This window comes from Hippoglossus stenolepis, chromosome 6 (genome assembly GCF_022539355.2).
Source record: "Hippoglossus stenolepis isolate QCI-W04-F060 chromosome 6, HSTE1.2, whole genome shotgun sequence".
NCBI lineage: Eukaryota > Metazoa > Chordata > Actinopteri > Pleuronectiformes > Pleuronectidae > Hippoglossus > Hippoglossus stenolepis.
Genome location: NC_061488.1, coordinates 19,367,384 through 19,388,283, shown reverse-complemented (window position 1 = coordinate 19,388,283; position 20,900 = coordinate 19,367,384). Strand labels below are relative to the sequence as shown.

At 40.0% G+C, this 20,900-nt stretch overlaps 1 protein-coding gene across 3 annotated transcripts in view; it reads right to left on the bottom strand.

The window, feature by feature from the left end:
- nphp4 (nephronophthisis 4) overlaps positions 1–20,900 on the bottom strand; it is a 156,589-nt gene that overhangs the window by 52,837 nt on the left and 82,852 nt on the right. For 2 of the 3 annotated variants that reach the window (XM_035160267.2, XM_035160268.2), the window contains exons 11-13: positions 18,526–18,578; positions 6,245–6,382; positions 469–626 (exon numbers count right to left, since the gene is read on the bottom strand). In XM_035160267.2, coding sequence (XP_035016158.1) covers positions 469–626; positions 6,245–6,382; positions 18,526–18,578 — 349 coding nt within the window. The remainder of the gene's footprint in view (positions 1–468; positions 627–6,244; positions 6,383–18,525; positions 18,579–20,900) is intronic. The other variant, XM_035160269.2, reaches the window with a different exon arrangement.

Sequence of the window (20,900 nt, the reverse complement as noted above, 5' to 3'; positions counted from 1 at the left end):
AATAAGGCTTCACAACAGCTGGCCACTTTATTGCAATTCAAATCACACAGCTGATGCCAACGCCAACATACATGGAGAGGTGTTTCCCTTTCTCCTCATACAGGATCAGAGGGAGGTCGTGGTTTCACTGTCAGAGAGGAGAATGCTCCCAGATACTGGATTTACTTTCATTTATGCAAATAACTTGCGTGAACATGAGTAATGATTATTCAGGGAAAGAGGGGAGAGCACAACAAAGGATGTTACATGACAACATGCAATGTCCAGCATGTTTAAATGTGTAGAGTAAAATCCAATGTTTTACAAATAAACAACAGCCATTACTTTGGCATTTGGCATTTTATTATGTGTTCTTATTTTCATCATTTATTTTACTATTTATATTTACCTTCAACCACACATGAATGTTTCACTTTTAACCAGATCATATCTGTTCATGACCTTCGAGGACGGACAGGAAGGACTCACCTGGGCACATTCATCCCCAGAGTGATGACAGGGGCGTGGACAGGGGTGAAAGGCAGCTCCTCAAGTTGGTCTCCTTCGCTGTGAGCTGAAGCTGACACATCTCCCTCACGCTGAAGGTCCATCTCCAGGTGGGCAATGTTGCTGACAGCTGAGCAGGCCTACAACAACATGGGAGGATAGCGATACAGAAAATGAATCAGTCAATCAGTCCGTGGAAGACGAATGAGAAGACATAAAAAAAAGGCAGGAAAAGCCTTCAGTTCATCTCAGGATGAAATGCACTGAGATTGAGTGATTGACATAGGCAACATGACAAATAAAAGGTTCAACACCAACAGAGAGGTCTTTTATTTAAGTCAGTACAAATCATCTAAAATAAAAGATGGAGGAGGATTTCTTTCTCATCCTGGCCGGTAGTACAGTTTATACCCAAGATCAGGGGGAGCTGAAAGACATCAACTGTCTTAATCAGGGGGATTTGTACAACAAAGCAGAACATTGTGAACATCTACACTCTGTTGTTTGTGTCCACCAGAGGTCACTTAGCAGACATATAAACAGGCATTAACAGAATCACGTGCATCCAATGCCTCTATCAAGTTAATTGTTGGTTTTGATCTTTTCACAAGAGTTATTGACAATGACAAATATATTGACAGGAATATTTTGCATTCTATGAATTTCTTTTGGCAGCACTTCACTTTACAGATTTAGGAAATTTGTGAATTTTGCCAGGGAAGTCCCCCCCACCAAACCCCCCCACATAATTACATAATCATAGAAAAAACCTGATTAAGACAATAAGACACTGCCATGTAAACATAATTTTCTGATTATCTTACCCCAATTAAGGTCATACTTGGAATAACCAATAATCAAATCAAAGACATGTGGAGTATTCCCACCGTAGTAACATATATATACATAAATACAAATAAAACATTTATAGATTTATAGATCTTCCCATACCATTATACCGTCCTATTAGATTTGTTACTGCATTTAACTTTTTTTTTAAAAGTCCATTGAAGCATTAAAATACTGAATATGTATTTGAGTTGAGTTTATATTTCAAGAACATTACTGTTTACCTAGAATTTGTACCAAAACCTCCAAGGACCCAAAAACTGAAGTGGTGAGTTTGTTTTAGTGAGGGTGAAAACTGTGATTTTTATACAATTGCTCTCTTGTAGCCCTTATTATATTATTTGATTTATTTTGTATTGGTATATTGTATATAGTAGAAGGGGTATTAGCACGGATTAATTAGCTATGGAAAGCTAATTGTCATTTTCCAGTGAGGTATTTTTTCGTTCACCACATGTGAATGGGTCAGCCGGCCAATCAGAGGACACGCACGGCTGTACATTATTGAGCTCTCCATCAAACATGCTGGTAATAACCTCAGCCAAAGTCACACCGCTACGTGGATGCAACATTCATGTCCATGTTCCTCCTATGAGCCAACAGCCTATAATATAATACTCTAAGAGGAAACCAATGCATGCTGTAGAAGCCTTAGCCCGTTTAAAAGGCTCACGGTAATGGCTTTATACTGTATCTGAACCTGCTGCCGTCAAGCCTATACACTCTGTAATGAAATATGAATAACTGCCTTTTATGGGCAGGTGTGTTCAGGTCACGGACAAGGACAAATTAAGGTTTCAACAATAAATTCTGTGAAGTGATTTAATGGAACAATATATACAAAGAGAATGTCACAGAAACTCCCGCAGTATCTTAACTGAACATTAAACACAGCCAGTGGACAAAGGATGTAATGTATCACACTTGTCCATGACTCTAAAGTTGACAGTGTTTTTCAATGAAACTACATGAAGGCAGATTTTCAAGTGTATCAGCTTCAGAAAATGAACAAGACCAAAACCTGGTTTAGGGTTTTTGGAACTGCTGTGAACTACTTTCAACTACTTTCAATTCAAAGTGACTAAGGTCTGCTCAAAAAGTCCAGAAATGACATAATGCACAAATTATCTTATACGTATGTATTTGCAATCTGCGTAGTGTCAGCTGATGTCAGCCTTCATCTGTTTGCTTCTCTCCTACTCTGTGTGTTCACATATACGGTATTTTTAATCCAGTTTAAGACTCAATGAAGCTGTTCTCCTACATGCTTTTCTGTTTCTGTCGTCCTCAGTCACAATCATTTCTCATTTAATTTATTCTGGAATATGACAAATATTTCTAAATTTAAACAATGATACTAAAATACACTATGTTCTACAGGAGGTTATAGATACATGTCAAATTGATAAATTATTCCGACAGATTTTCTGCAACCGCGAATGAGTCAGTCTCTTCAAACCAAATTGAATTGTGCCTCTTTTTAGCCATGTTGTGCTTCTGACAATTGTTATCTCCAGTAAGCCTGATCCACATTTCCTGGATTAATTCTGCAATATGATTCACAGCCTAAACTATATGGATTATGGGAGAAACCCATTAAAGCCACTGCTGTCTAGTTAGAATATGAGCAAAGTCCGTCTGAGCTGTGCTGAGGCAGAAAAGCAGGTGGACTGGCCAGGAAAGCTCTGAAACAGCACCTACAATCCACTGTGATAGCGAATGGGAATGAATGAAAGCCAATAATACAAATCGAATTAAAAAAACCATGACAGCATGAATAAATGAGACAGTGATTTTCTGGACACTGGACAAACTACTAAAACTGAATTACAGTAACTGTAAGTATGGCTAGATTCCTAGAAAATTAAGTCAAAGGCTGACTTTAAATGGCCAAACATCCCTGAACTTCCCGGCTCCTGGACCTGTGAGGTCCAGAGTGCAAAGAGCTGTCCAAAGGCCCAATTCATCATGGGGCCTCAAGCAGTCATTCTGCTGACCTGCAGAGAATCCACGGTGTGCAGAGTGGACTATCACGCTGAAGCTTTCGATTTGTAGTCGACCTATAATCCAGTCCTTACCTATGGTGATCAGTTTTCAGTAATCACTAAAACAATTAAATTGTGGTTACAAGCAACATTAGTTTTCATGGCTGGGAGGCTGTGTTCACTCTTATTGACATGGATAAAATTCAAGAAAACTAAACGCTGCTTTACACTGATGTGTGCCAATTGAGGTTTTTTGGAAATCTGATAAGGTGCATAAGGATTTAAGTATCCCAGGCAAGTTTACTGGGATCAGATATTATATTCTGGACTGGGAACAACCTGGGATACCCCTGAGAGAGTTGCTGGAAGTGAGAAGGATATCTGGGCTACTCTGCTAAGCCGCACACAACCCAGGAAAAATGCTGGCTAGATGGACATCTAATATTTATCTAATATTTCCCAAAATATCCACTCAGTCTGTCTGTCTGTCTGTGGAAGTCATATCTTGAGAACCCTTACCTGCAAAAGTGTGGTGTTCGATTTGATGCGATTCGTACATTATTCATTATGAATAAACTTTAAATAAACAGGTGCCCAGCGCTCTGCAGCAGTGGTGGCTGGGACTAAGAAACCTTAATGTTGACAATCATGACAACAACACGTTCAGACCGATAGGCTGGTTCACAACAATGGCAATAATACAGCTACAGTCGAGCAGTCGGTCTTTACCACAGGTCACTTTTACAGTTTAAGAAAGAAAGCTGCATCCAACATTTAAAACAGACCAAGCAAACAGCCAATTCCAAACTGGTATGCTTAGAACGGGCACAGCACTCGTGAACCATAAAGCATGGAAAACACAAAACAAGCAAAAGGCAAAGAAGATTTACTGCATAACACACCAACTGTACCTTATTACAGGTACCCTGTGGATTATTATTGTAAACAAACAAAATCTGTAGTAGCAGTTAATGTAACTCACCAAAAACAAATCTGTTAACTCTATTTCAAGCTTTAACTTTTGGAAATAGCTGTCATCACACCATGTGAGTCCTTGATCGTGTGTTTGAGACAAACAAAGACGAGGACTTGCTCATAAAAGAAAAAAGATGAATAAATAAATAAAAAAGTCTCACTTCTGCAGTGAAGCCTTACATTCACATTACCAATATGGAATCCCTTTTGAAACCTTCTAATACTCGCAGATGGATTACAGGGTTGGGGCCTCTGCATTAGTTGTATCCATGGCAACGATTATTGTATTAACTCCTGTCTCCTACCGCATTTTCTTGATGCACAACCCGGTGGCCACATCGAGTGGAAGTTATGAGTGAACACGGTGACACCTCACAGCAGGTATGATGGAAAAGGGTGGACATTGAGATGTGATATGAAAAAGGGCAACAGACTTCTCCTGCACTCAAACAGTTTCCAGCACCATCCAAGGCTTTAGCTTGTGACAGAACTGAATCCATTTTACAGGCAGCCACACAATTCCATACACGGCTAAAACACAAGCAAAATGTGACCGTGGTGATGTTTCTTTCTTCATGATAGACACATAGTGCATATCATCTAAGAAGGTGCAAACTGATTTTGATGAGCCGAAAAAAGATTCAGGGTTAATCCAAGAATTACATCAGATTTCCTCTCCATTCTGGGAGATTATTTTCTCTACTCTTCCTACCGTGCCGCATGCTGATTCCCAAATATATGCATCTTTGTGGGTGAACATCATCTAAATTAGCAAAGACAAGGCGGCTTTCAAAAGCAAAATGACTGTCTGCTGATTCCCAGCAGCAAACACCTACAGCTGAGGGGGGGGCAGCGGTTACCCTCACATCATTTCAGGAAATTATTCAGCAGAGTTATTAAAATCAGCACAGTATAGCTGACTTCCTCATTTCTGCTATCCCCTGGCAACAACGAGGGAACTTTGTTCAGATGCATGAAGCTTGTTAGCAAGTGGAGCCAGCCAGATATATTCTCAGTCATTATTCATATTACCATGTAAACTTCATTGGGATCTATTAGATAAAAGGTGCATTTACTAAAGTTGTCTGCATATATTTTAACCTCCTTGGAGGGTTATAGTGTGGTTGGGTATGGATTAGTTGTACAAAAGGTCCAAGACATTGGTTCAATATACATTAAAAACCATTTCCAAACGGGGGTTGGTACAGAAAAAAGTGGAAGAAAAAGGGAAAATCATTAATAATGGTCCCGGACAAAACGGGTACATATGCAGAAACATATTTTCCCAGAAGGCAAAACACAAGGTTATGCAGGATATGCGATACTGTAAGAAAACTGAAGTACCCTTTGTAAAGAGATTTCAAAAGTTGACTCAAAGAAAAAATGTTTCGTTTGATTATAAAGATGGAAAGAGAGTGTGTGCCGGAGATTAGCTTAGGTGTGTATGTGTGTGTGTGTGAGAATGACTTTACATATGCTTGGTGTAGATGAGTCAAGGATTATGTGCAATGTATCTGTGCTGCTGTATTTGAATGTGGAGCGGCACGGTGGTGCAGTGGTTCTGGTTTGGAACCTGATAACCATCCAGGGACTTTCTGTCTGGACTTTGCATGTTATCCCTGTGTCTGCATGCGTTTTCCGTGTACTCCGGATTCCTCACACCATCCAAACATATGCAGAATAGTCAACTACGTGTGAGTGTTTGTCTCTGTATGCTGTGCCCTGTAACAGACCAGCGACCTGTTCAGCGTGTACCCTGCCTGTGACCAAACAACAGCATGGACTGGCTCCAGCCCACCCCCGAAAAAAAAAAGTGGTATTGGCACATAATGGATGGATGAATTTGAATGTGTGCCTTGTGTGAAAATTCATCTATGTCTTTTTTTTCGTGAGTACAAGGCAATAAATGTGTGTGTGTGTGTGTGAGCATACGGGGGTGGAAATCTTACGACATGTGACAGCTGGTGGGCTGATGCCAACGGGGAAGGATGGAGCAGAGAAGGAAACGACTGTTGCCACGGCAACGCCGAGCTGGAGTGGCTGATGGTCGGGTAGCGCGATGTAGCTGCCAGCTGAGACAGTGAGAGCTGCGAAAGAAACAATACAAATGACTCGCTGTTATTATTATGATTATGAACAACAGGGCTCAGGAATATACTTTACACCAGAGAGACATATGTGCTGTCTCAAATGACAGAAACAGACCATTACACTGCCTTGGCACTCATAAGCCCCTCTCACTCCTCCCGCTTCTCCACCCACAATCTTTCAACACTGTCATCCCCCCCTGCAGACTTTTGACTGCTAACAAAAGAGAATGCTGCTCTGATTCGAGAGTTGCTGCTGCTGTTGCTCTTTATCGTCGTCTTAGGTTATATGCAAGCGAGGCAACAGGTTTATCAATGGCTACTGATCGCCAACTTTTATTAGCAGTGAAATATAAGGTAAAAAAAGCTGAGAATCTTGGCTCCTTCACTCAAACACTACAGAAAACAAGGTTAAGGGTCGTCCAGCTTGAAAGGAAAGCTGTACTGCCACTTAACAACAACTGGCAGAGAGAGACCAGACTTTAATTTGAGACTCTCTTCCAAGAAAAATGACAGCATCAGTTATTTGAGCAGCTTTGCCTTTACAATGTGAAACTGACTTGACAGTTACTGTCATTAGTTACAGCTGATATAGTATAAAACGTCTCCAAGCTTTCATGCGTCTGCCTAATGACTAGAAGTCTGAAAAGTACATTAAAAAAAATCGTCCACGTTTTCTACCATTTATCAAGTTTTGATTAGCAGAGGTAACAAAGTAAGTAGAGGATGGTCCTGAAGCATTCCAAACCCTATATGATATATTATTGTGCGCTGCAAGGTTTCTTCCCAGATGGATGTCCACGGGGTGGCATCCAGGAGGCATCTTGATCAGATGCCCAAATCACATCTATTGGCTCTCAGCACCAAAAGAGCTGAGCTTGCAGTCAGCCCTTCACCTTATCACCAAGGAAAAGGAGCCCAGGAAGAAATTTACTTTGACCTTCATAAAAAATCTCATCTGAGTGAACATGGCTGACCAAATGTTCCCTCGACTTTATATAGACGAAACTGCATTTTATTTGATTAGAATTGTAAAAACTGTGGATGAAATTCTTAAGAGAAGTCACTTCCACTTGAGAAAAAGTTCCCCCAGTAAAACCAGAAATTTATTTTGTAGGAAATGGGAGGTCGTTTTCGGCTGCAGGTCAATTAATAATTTAGGCCAATAACTTGCAATGCAACTACTCGGCTCTTGTATTAATTATCACAAAAAAACAGGAGACATAAAACTCTCCGCTTTCTCTGCAGTTTTTTTGTTTTAGCCAGGAATGCCTGGTTCTGTGTTAGAAGTTAGATCAATCAGCCACAGAACATTAGTTTGATTATTCTAAATTTGGCCAAGCAGAGTTTTTTTTTGGTTACATAACAGAGAAACAAAAGCTACACTGTAAAAAACAATATTGTAGGACTATACCTGTGGAAAATATTCCTTTCATTGTCTGATTGTGTCTTTCAGTTGGACTCATCTAATAGTCTGTTTGGAACTGATATTGAATCTGCTCTGTTCAAAACAAATGGTTCTCTGGGAGACAATGAAGACATTGCATTGAACCATACTGAGCAGAAACAGAGCAGATGTTCACTCATCCATTGATCTGTTGGACATGCACACACTCACTGATCCCGCCAGGCTTGGGAGGACATTGCATCGATTTATATTCATTCCATGTGAGCAAGTATTGGATCAAACATATATTTCCATTCACCCCAAACTCCTTCTTAGATATCAAGCAATTAAAAAATATATCTTCTTTACACTAAGCCTAATTACAGACCAAATATGCCAAATCATACTCTTAAACCCTTAAAGGTCAAATCTTCCTCTGAAATTTACCCCTGAGCATCAAATTCATTCCTTATCAGCTTGTGGTGAATCTTAATTGGAGATATATGATGTTGAAATATGTAAATAACAAAACTCCACTCCATTATTGATTACTTTTAATTTCATTAATGAAATAATTATAGCTGTCTCATCAGTAAATTTATAGATATTTTCCTTGCCCCCCCCCCCCGAAGAATCGCTGACATGTCTCCTCCTCAGGAACAATGTTTGGCTCCACAGCATTTGTCTGTTATGCCGTGATGTAATGTTAAAAAAGGAAATCCTTGTTGCTCCGTGGTGAACGCCATGTAACGCTGAACGATCCGATCGTAGCTGACGTGACTGTTGCGGTTGTGGTAAATATTTCCATGGTAACAGCAAACTCCACCAATCAGAGACGTCGCTATTACATCTGAGGATTGTCCTTAGTGTAGTACTTCTCCTCAGCTACTTGGAGAAAACATGTTTTTCTTAAAACCCCGTTGATATCATACAGAATTGTGGCTTCTATAAGGGAGCATTGAACGTTTCTGCAGGGTATTTAACATTTCTGCAGTTATCTAAAGTTATTTACAGAGCTTGAGATTCTTCCTGCTAAACCAAACCCAATTTTTATGGTGTGCATCTTTTTCTGGAGAAGCCATTAAATAAATCTTCATTCAGTAATGTCATGTAAGTAGTTTTCAGTGTTAGTGGCAGAAGGAATGTATGTAATACAGTTACTGCCGTGCTAATGGAAATAATATATCCTACTGTTGCTGCTCCATATTAAGTGTTAGAGGGTAACTCATGTGCTTCACCACAGAATTGTTGTAAGTAGTGCTACCCGCAGTCCCTCTTCAAAAGTCGTCTCGAAAAACAAGACAACATCCTTTTCAGTATTTTAAAATGTTGCAGAGATTAATGGAACAAGAAAGAGCAGCAACCTTAAGGTGTTAAGAACTGCTCCAAATTCTCAGTAAGGTGTTGAAAACTACTCAGACATGAGTGCAGCAAAGAAGTCAGAGCTGTGGTTGCTCATGACGCAGAAAAGGAAAAGGCCAATTATTTACTAACTTCTTTAATTAAACAATATGAGTTTGCTTGGCTGGACTGCAAACATATACATCAGTTCTTATTAGTTATTGTTAATAGCCGCTGTGTTTGCTATGGTATCAGAATATCAGAATATATATTTTAAACAGTCGAACACTGATACGTTTCTTGAATAGCTGAGACAACTGAACGTTAGGTAACAGATTTTAAACCAAAGAGTGTCTGACTCCTAAGGTCACAGTCAGTGCAGCCATCTTCATTTGGACATTCCACAGCCAGTCACTCATAAGGTGAAGATGATTGGCAGTTAGGATTAGTCACAACGTTCTTACGAATCAAAATGTCCTATAATGTCAGTCCTTACAAGTATGGCTCATCTGTATCACATTGTACACACACACACGCATGCACACACACATGATGTCACATTGAGTCACCCTGTCCTGCACCCAGAGGGTGTGAAAGACACCAGACTCCCTCTGCATGCATGCATGCGCGCGCACGCGCACGCGCACGCGCACACACACACACACACACACACACACACACACACACACACACACACACACACACACACACACACACACACACACGAGAAGAAAATTCGTAGAGCGAGGCAATTAGCTGTGGCATTGCTGTGGCTGCCAATGTTCTTAACTCAGCCTGTTTGCCCTGACAGCCAAGCATATCATCTGTTCACATTCTGGCTTCATGGGACCTTCATATATGTGTGTGTGTGTGTGTGTGTGTGTGTGTGTGTGTGTGTGTGTGTGTGTGTGTGTGTCCTCTCTTCTCTGTGTTTGAGGTTTGTTTTTGATGTCAGTGTGAAAATGTTGCATCGAGTCAAGCTCCATCACATGTCTCAAAGAAAGAGAGAAAGTGGGGATGGCTGCAGTTTCAATGGGTTGAGGAGTGAGAAGGATATCCACTGAAAAGGATGTAAAGATTATTGGAATGAAATATAAAGAATCGGAGGTGGAGGAGTCAAGCACATAAAAGAGGAATATATAAGAGATGCTTGAGAAAGGGGGCGTGTGAAAGGGGGGTGTGAACATTTCCAGTTGAATGGGAGTAAGGATGAGTGATAAGTGTGTGTCAGAGTAATGAAAGAAAATTAAAAAAAAGTGAGGAAGTGAAGGGTTGAGGGAAATGCTACAAGAGAAAAATAAATTGTGAGATTAATAGGAATAATAAGAAATAGCTAAGAAAAATGTAATTAGTAGTAAACATGACAAGCAACAGTTTTAACATTTACAAGGTGTCTGCATGTTTTGGCAAAAGTTCTACTGAACCTGAAATTAAGTTTAATAAGGGAACAAGAACTTGATAAAAAAAAAAAGTGCCTGAAGTGCCAATACCTGCTCATATCAATTGAGTTTTTTTGTGGTCTTCATAGCACTGAGCTAGTAAATCTGCCGTTGAAAGTTGTCACTAAAGCAAGTGAAACCAATTGCTATTGCTACTGCTGAAAATAATTATGTGTATACAGAAATTGTTGTTGTTTTGATGATTTAGAATCACTGTTGTAATAGACTAATCATGTGAGTGGAGCTATTGTGCTACAGCAGGTTAGTATTTGTGTTTAAGTCACAGTTAAATTCTACAGATATTGCCTTGTAATAATAATTGACCTAAAATCATCCCTTGGACACCGTCAACAAAAAGGACATTACAAGCTTCACAAAACCATCATGTATGATTGCTCATGTGAGACTGGACTGAAAACACTGGATACCATGATGAATAAAACATGTTGCTTTTTCATATCCCACCAAAGGAAGTGAAATTTCACCTATACAGTACAAGTTGTGAAAGCTCACTTCTCCTACTGATCTGGCAGCCAATGTGATACAGTTTCCATTCAGATCCGACGAAGCTACCACTGTCTTTGTGGGAAAGAGCAGAGATAATCAAAATGAACGTTTTGGGCTTTTACGATGTCTTTCATCCCACTTAAATGTCCTGAATATTGGTTGAAAACAACTTTTTATAATATTTCTTTAGGGGAATAAAAAAACAAGAATTGACTTCAACAATCTCATAAAACACAGAAGAAAAGGCGGTATACCCGAAATATACACATACTACTTGGCCTTTATTGGCAAACGCCGCTCTGGGCCTTTTATTAACAATATGAGGACGGCAGCTGCATTTTGCAATTGGCAGGAAAAGAAAAATTTAAGTGGGCAGTAAAAAACAAATATCCCTCTCTTCATTATGTTACTGTCCAAAAGTGAACAAAAAACCCCAATCCAACTATTAGCTTCTCATGTGAAATAGTGAAGATAATTCAAAATAAATGTGCAATACATGGATTAAGATGTCCAATATGGGAGAACCTATTGATCACTGCTGGAGGGAAGACTCTTATTAATAAGGAATGGAAAATTCAGAATGTTAGATATTTCCGATGCATTTTTAAACAGGAGAGAATGATGTCATTTATTGTGATTAAAGCTACGTATACAACCATCATGATATCTGCAGCATTTACAGTTGAAATCTACATTACAGAAACTGATATCACAGGGTACTATCCTGGCCACAGATAAAGATGCAGATAATAAATTAAGAGAGATTGTAACAAATTCCAAACTTTATAAACTTTTATCACTCTCCTTTTGCAATGACATGAATGAATCAAATCCCAATGGGAACATGAACTGGGGTAGCACCTACCACTGGAACAATGGGACACCATAATCAGACGCACAAATTAATCTCTCAAATTGTGTTAGATGCAAACTTATATAGTTGAAGATTGTATAACGAACATATATAACTACAAGAACCCTAATATGCCAGACTTATGATGGCACATTTTGGGAAGGAGTTCAAAATATGCTGAGTTCTAAATAAATGAAGACAGTATTCCCAGAAGAAGCTTGCTGGGAAATAAAATGGAGGGTTTACAAACTGCAGTTACACAACATTTGATACTGTTGGCATTCCTATGTGTAAAAAGATCCCTACTTTTGAACTGGAAAGTGAGAAAAACCTAATTGTTTTTGTTTAAATAACTGGCTGAAGGACTTCATAGGACGAATAATCATGGAACACGCAGCCTCAGCCCTGCAGGAGCATTACAGAGACAATGATTTACAACGGCCATGGACACTTATAAAAGAATATATCAATAACAGACATTTAGTTTCAGGCTCTCTTTTATTTTGATTGTAAATAGAATAGGATAAACCCTGTAGGCAGAACAAAGAAGCACCGTTGTGAAGGACTGATTGATGTGGTGTACTCCAAGCAAGTAACTACTTTTATTTGACTGGATATATTTTGTCTGCAACCGCTGGCGAACTGTCTTTGTGTGGAATAGTCGTGATGTTGGTATCTGTTCTTTGTCTTGTCTGTTTGTGAACAAAAATGTAAAACAAAGGATTTGACAAAACTAGACGACAAAGTGGCCACACTGATGTAACAAAGGACCCCCGATAGTCACTATGGTAGTGGTAGTTATGGAGCTGTAACCTCCAAGAGGGATTATCAAACAACACCAGCTGAAGCGTGCAAATTACAGAGAAATCAATTTATGCAATTTGAATATATCTATTTTTTCATAGCTCACATCAATACTTTAAGTCAAGTGTTATTAAATGTACAATATGTAACCTCAGCTGCTAGAGGTCTCTCAATCAAATCAATAACAAAAGACCTAGTTTGATGACGTTGTGAAGCAGCGTGGGATTTTTAGATTTCTCTTTTTCATTTTATTTAATGAATCTTTATTTAATCAGGAAATCTCACTGAGATTTTTGATCTCTTTTCAACAGAGACCTGAAAACAAGAGACATTCACAACCAGCAAATAAATACAACACAACGAGGAGTTAATCAATAAAAAGCAAAAAAATGGATGGATTTGGATTCACATAATTACAAAAATCACGAGAAACATCAGTTTAAAACGTTTTAAAATCACAGAGAGGAATGTTAGACTGCAGTTGTCAGACAGATTGCAGCTCATTTCAAGGGGAACATGGGAGTTGTTATCTTCACCAGCATTGTTGATGAAAATCTACCTGATGTGACTCAGGCAGTTACTAATCATGATCCATTACATGTGACCAATATCAACAGTGGAGGGGAAAAAAGAACAATTGACTGAATACAATTCCTTGTGTCCTAAAACCTCTTAGTGTTAGGACACATGGATTCACACACAGCACTAAAGGCTGGAGTGCTAAAATTGACATACAGTACAAACGTGGCAATTCCATTTGAAGACCTGCGATATGGGGTATTAACTACTCTGTGTGAAAAAGAGCTGCAGATATTAGGTCCGACTGAGCCAGTACCAGCTGCCAAACAGACCTCTGCCAGCAGCTAAATAAAACATGGCCTCACCTCCGGCCCGCGGACTACAAGACCACCTGGGTCAACAGAACACGAGCACGACCCCGAAACACGGCCGCGGCCCCATGCGAGAAATCATCATCAACGGGGGTAAACAAACTCAGCTGCGCTCCAAAACGCCGGCTATAAATAGCGCAGGATCCTTAGCATTCTGAGCCGCGGCAAACTGAGTGTCAAGGATCAATAATTTATGCGAGCAAGACAAAGTTGTCGGATCCAACAATGCCTACAGACAGAGCCGGAGCGTACGGCTTGTTTACAGAGACATTTCAGAGAAGGATGTCATTGATTAATCAGCATTTGACAGCCATGTTGAAGGGAGGAGATGGAAATTTTTGTTGAACAGGGAAATTCATTTTAGGATTGAGACAAGGATATTTTGGTGGCAGTGTATTTGAAGGAGGAGACGGAGACACAGGGAGAAACGGGGAGACTTCATTTGTGAATTTTGCAGCAACACTGGAGTTGTGATGATTTGAAGGGTGGCTGCCAACAGCAGTGGCATGGCTTCACACGGTGTTTCTGTTCCACTTCTTTATGCACAGGCTTGGATGCTCTTCAGATATCTACGCTGTGCACACCAAGTAGCCAAAGCACTAATGATGCTGCTCTACACACACATTTATTGTGGATATAAAACTTATCTTTGCCCAATTTTTTATACCTATACAGCCTTAATAAGTCTGGAATGATCAGTGCACACAAATACAAGTGCTAATTAGAACCAAAGAGGGTTATTTGAATAAGAATGGTTGTTAATGAAACCTGTGGTCTTACAAAGAATCCTCGCAAAATTCTTGAGTCAAAAAAGGGTTCCTCAGACGCAAATAGAAGGAACCATTTTTTCGAAGAGCTTAACTCTTGGTGGTTAGATTATGTTTTCAAACTTCACAATAGGATCAACTTGGCAAACAGAATAAGAAATTAAGCAGTTCCATTCCTTCTTGCTCTCATTCAAGTTTCCATGATGATGATTTCAAATTCAAAGTGCTCTTATGCTGTAATTGCCACATTTGGCTACAGTGATCAGTTTTTGCACAAAAAAAAACTGAGAAAACTTCAGAAACAGCTCATTAAATTGGCAGTGGTTTATGCCTTATATTGTGTTTAGAGTAATTGCTTCTTTTGGGAAAATATACAAGAACTTTGACGATCGGAAATAGGATACAAGCATCTACTAATTTGTTGAGTAAAAACGGAAATGTAACCAAAAACCCACATTTGTCATGTTTGCTTGTTTATATCAATGTATCCGGTCTGGTAGAGCAGCTGTTTAGGGAATTACGAGGTGATAAATAAACTCATGCATGTACATGCAGAGTGTTTGATCCAATTCAGCACCGCCGTCCTCTAATCTCTTCCCCTGAGAGCTGCCCAGTATGACCAACAGTCATCTCTTGGTCGATCTGTAGAGTTCATGGGTGCAGTGCTCCCACAACTCCCAGCCCCTGTTGGTTCAATTTAAAATGAGCTGAGGATACAGGTCGCGGCTCATTTTGGCCCAGGGAGCTCACACGGCAACAGAGCTGATCTGTCTCCTCCTCCGCTCAGTGACTCCATGTTACTACGGTTGCGTGTGTGCACGTGTGTTTGTGTGTGTTCGCCCTCATCCTGAGCAAGAGTAGTATCCATCACAGCTTCACCTCCACTGAGGCTGAGGGACGATGGCAGCGCCCTGTAGCTTCGCTCAGCCAGGACGAGACACACACACAGCAGCACGCACAGTTGGTGTTACATCCACTGGGTGATGGCATTTTACTAAGAATAGGATATGAGATAGTCAGCCTCTCCCACCTCAATGTGATGGATGGATGATGTTGGAGTAAAATTTATGAAATAGCGGAGGAATTGAACAGTATTATATCAGCTCCCTGTGGGAAGCCTCTGTCACATTAGCAATAACTGATGCTAATGTGACATTTAATCTGATGTGATGCAAATGGTAATGATTATCATCATCAGTATAACTTCTCCCTCTTACGTGTTCCGTGATTGACATACACAGACATTTTGTCGTCTTTCACCAGGACTAACATTTTCAGCAGACGCACACCCACACATTTTCATTTTCCCGTCGCCAAGCCAGCAGCTGCAGAATATTTTCACAGACCCAATCCTGCTGAAATCTCCTTATAGTTAAATATACTTAAATAAATGTATAAGCATGCCTCTTAACATTCATGCCCCCTACTCACGTTCATGTTGAGGGATCTGGGACACATAATATACAGTATATATACTTTTTTTTTTTTTATGTACAGGTTGTACTGTGGTCTTTATTGTCAAACAACACACAGCATGAATGATTAGTCCAGATTTTCTTTTTGTTTAAAGAACGTGAGAGGAGCTGTGTCCATGTACAGAGGATTCCTGATCCTGTCATCCAGCCTGGAATCATGCCAGATCAGCTCTTAAAGGGACAGTTCACCCAAAAAGGAAAATTCACTCATTATCTACTCACCACTATCATGATGGAGGGGAGGGTGAAGTGTTTGAGGCCACAAAAACACTTTTGGAGTTTGAGGGGTAAACAGTGTTGCAGCAAAATCCAATGCAATTGAAGTAAATGTCGACCACTTCTTCAAACATGAAATAAAAACAGAAAAAAACGTAAAATGCCTTTATACTGCTCCTCCTTTGCTGTAATCCTCCTAGCCCAGAGCCCCGTTCAAGTTTGCGCACACACACACACACACACACACACACACCACACAAGATCTCACACAAGTGGCGCGAGAACCCGCAATAACTGCAGTTCTTTGGGTGATAGCTTGTGCTGTGTGTGCTTGCAAACTTAAACGGGGCTCTGGGCTAGGAGGATAACAGCGGACATTTAGGCAAAAAAAAATGGTGTATATGACACAGTTTGGAGTAAAATTTTAATGTCAGGGCTTATGGACACTTGGATGACACCACGGGAGCAGTATGGAGGCATGTTATGTTTTTTCTGTTGTTTTTTTACGTATTTTAAGAATCTGTCGCCATTTACTTCAATTGTATTGGATTTGGCTGCAACACTGTTTACCTTTGAAACTCCAAAAGTGTTTTGTGGACTCAAACACTTCCCCCACCCCTCAATCGACATAGTGGTGAGTAGATAATGAGGGAATTTCTTATTTTGGGGTGAACTATCCCTTTAATTGGAATCCATTTGTTTTGGGTTTTTTTCTTTGACAAGCACAGACAAGAAGCAGATAAAAGTTTGCTTGTTTGTTTCTTCACTCAGGTCACGGAAGAAGAAAAGAAAAATATTTCAGTTTTCAGTACACAATGTGGTTGGCAATTACAAAACCACATCAACAAACTAATGCATTTTGTTTACGTATACAAAACGCTCCTGACAAAGAAATACACTGCATATTTTTAACAAATTATGCTTCAGAAACAAATAACCTTCCGCAGTTCATACAAGTACAAAAAAGTAAATACCAAATGTACAAAAAATGTGTCTTACATGTAAAAAAAAAAGTAAACTTACTGCAAGTACAAAAAGATATATCTCATTTAGACAAAAATATATATTTCTCTTAATCATCTATATACCCATCTATATTTTATTTTCACAGGAACAAAATGTGAGACATTGGTAGTTTTACTTTATATAAGCATACAGAGCCTGAGGCCCATTTGAATACTCAGTACTTTATTTAAGTACTGAGTAATTCGGAATCTGTTTTAACACTCATTGTAGATACAAAAGGCAAATGTGTACTCACACAAACACACACACACGAGCATGGTGCACACGCGATGTTGTTCCATTGTCCCTGAAACTGACTTATTCTTTTCTTTCTTTTAATGAGTGTTAAAACAGAGTCCGAGTTCCTATTGGAAGCCGTGTAGCGCTCCACGTGTTGGCATATGCAGTAATTATTTCTGCATACACAGAAAAAAGATTCTAAATGTAGATGTACAGTAGAGATGAACTGAAACATCAGCCTTGTTTACAGATGTATCAGGGAGCTATTTTTAGCAAAAAGGAAAAAAAAATGATAAAACTGATATGACACCGTAGGCTCCTGCACAGCTTAAATAGCAGAGGAGTCAGAGAAGGTGAATATAGGATTTACAGAAACGCGTGTATCCAGACAACTGTTTGTCAGCCATAGTAACTTTCTAGGATGATTATACCTCAGAAGTTGTGTGTTTTCTGCTCACTCTGCTGCTGCCAAGTGGGCAGAAGAGAAAAATCCATCAGCTCAGCTTTGAATGACAAATGATTAGAACCTGTGATAGACTATGGATCGGTTCAGCGACACACAGGCAAGATGGAGCTGAGCGATGAGCCTTTGTGGTGAACCTGCTCATGGCAGGATTTGAAGGTAGGTTGGCAAGTTGACTCTGAAGCATGTTTTATCGTATTTGGTGAAATCCTTTAAAGGATTAGTGTGTAGAATTTAGTGACATCTAGTGGTGAAGTTGCATGTTGCAGCTGAATACCCCTCACCTCCCCCTCCCCTTCCAAACATGAGAGAGAACCTGTGGTAAACACTCATAAGGTGTTTAGTTTGTCCAGTCTTGGCTACTGTAAAAAACATGGCAGCCTCTGTAGAGAGGACCCGCTCCTGATGTAAATATAAATGGTCCATTCTAGGGTAAACAAAACAACAATGCGTATTGTTTAGATGATTAAACACTAGTGATTATTGTGTATTCAGTTTCTGCCAATAGATCCCTTTCACATAAATCTTACACACTGGACCTTTACACACCCGATAGCCATCAATAAATGTATATATGGCTCTCACAAGCAGGGACGCTAACCAGAAGTTTACAAGCGACTCACAGAAACGTCGGCTTCTAGCAGTTACTAGGCAATGCGCTTCTGTAGAGTTGGATGGAACTTGAAAGAGCACTAGCTGCAGTTGGGCTTAAGGTGTAAGTGCCTGTACAGTTGAGTAGGTGACAAGGTGTCTTACCTTTGGGCCTTGAGGAGACTCTGGTGGAGAAGCTGCTGCAATGAGTTTTTGACCTGAAAAACAAGACAAACTATAAAGACAATAGCACAAACTGTGTATCCATCTCGTTGAGCCAGTAAAATCAAACTCCTTTGTGTGGTTTACTGCTGAGGTCTTCATCTGCGTGTCACTTGACTATGTACAAACAGCCCAGTTAAATGTTTAACAAGCTCTGTTAACAACATCATAATCTCTTCCTCATGCTCCTTCCACACAGCTCCTGTCAGCACTGTAGACATCATTGTGTCTACGTCAGACATTTGATGGAAAATTAGTTTGTGAGGAGGAATGGAAGTTGATAGTATATTGTCATCTTTTCTTATAGCCTCCCTATTGATAGGATTTAAGTCAGATGACATATACAAAGCTATACAGATACTGTAACTACGTGCATTAAATAACACTTGCAAAATTGAATAGCTTCACTGAACACTGGGATACCAAAACTTATTTAGAATGACTAACAAATGTATCCAATTTCCCACAGATCAGGAGGCCGCGTTGGATCGAGATGTCTCGCTGAGTTTTAAGTCCAACAATGCTTCCTGAGTTTTTGGGTGGTAGCCATGGAAATACTGAAATGAAAGACTTTCCAGTATCCCTTTGTCCTCGTCTCCCACTCTTTCTCTCTCTCTGCTGGGCTCGACTGGCCTTTTGGAAATTGCTTCAGTTGCCCGGGGTGTCTTACTGTAGCTCCCATCTGTTCCGACTACATGCACACAGGGTGGACACAGTGGCGTACTGGCTGGCTCTGTGGCACAAATGTGCTCTGGCACACGCCCCCATTCCTCCCCTGACAGCAATTTTGAATTTAGGGCTTTTCCATTCTCGCCGCTTTACGTCTTCAGCTGATGGAAAATGTGTTCCACCTCATTAGCTGGACTGACGCGCAATTGGATGTATATCCGTGATCGATGAGAGGCCTTCTCGACAGCCGAGCAAACTAACAGATGTATAAGCGGTGGAAAGGAGCACCTATACATGCACAAGACACTGTGGCTTGAGAGATGCTACATTTAAATATGTAAAGATGATGCATCATCAGAATTCATTAATGAGCATCTGTGTCAAAAAAGCAAGCTCCGTATTTTCAGCCTCTCAGCTTATGATTAGAAACATAGTGATCTGTGATGGTCACGTAAACAGCAGGGGATTCTGTAGCTAATTAATGATTAATGAAAATGCATGGACCTGGGGAGAATTTCCACCAGTTTAAGTGGAAGATGCATAGGTGTCCATCATGAATAACTTAAGAGGTTCACTCGGAAAATGCAGGAATGGCAGCATGTCTTGTTGCTTTTTAAGAAATGACTGACTCAAAGGTTGTGAAATGCAGCGAGCTCTTCCCACGTTAATGAATATGCATGTGGCAAAAACATGAATTACATAATTCTGACTGGCCAACTTTATTAATATGCTATTTGCAATAGAAAATAGAACATTTGCAGGCATATCCATGTGCCCCCCCCCCACACACACACACACACAACACACACACACACACACACACACACACACACAATCTTGGTAAAACAAAGTCTAGGATGCGATGCAGAAATCAAAGAATGACATAGATTCATGACATCATTCTCCTCTGAACACTGGCCCAAATCATTGGAGCTTCATGGGCGATCCTCAGAGGACACTCGAGCGCTGATTAAAATGTCATTAATAGACTTCTGAGCACACCCGTGAAGTACGCCATGATCGGCACTATTCTTCTCTCCAAAGATAAGTTCTCAGCATCGTTAGGAGGAAAATCATAGAGAATGCGACCAGGGTCCACTCCAGTTCTCCCTGCTGTCACTGGGATTGAGTGGCTGTGTGTGGTGTTTACTGCACTTTTAATCAGTTTGCTGAAAGCCAGAGCAAATAAGCAGTGTAGGTTCCAAAAAGAGACGCAGGCAGCGGCACATCATTTATCTTTGGGTGTGAGTGGGATGTGAAACATTTAATCCGAACTTTGTCTCAGAGCGAGGCTTCTGTAAAGCTGCGGGTTCAGGAGTTATTTTTGTACGGATATCATGGAACGGTCATGCTTAATTGGGAACGACGGAATAAATTCGCTTCAAAATTCGGCAGGAAAATATAAGGGGAATAAAAAGGCTTTTTTAGTTTCATATTCCTAATCACTGCACTGAACATCCAATAAATGTTTGATACAAGCTGATGTTTGATGCATGAAAAATGTCGAATGCACACTGAAGCTGTTCTACATAATAAGAACTATGCTGCTATTTCTCCTAACACCTGTCACATCGAGTTTGTGGAGCTCTGGAGGAATTTGAAAAGAAAAATGTATTAAACAACGTCACTGTACATAGTTTTCTTCAAAC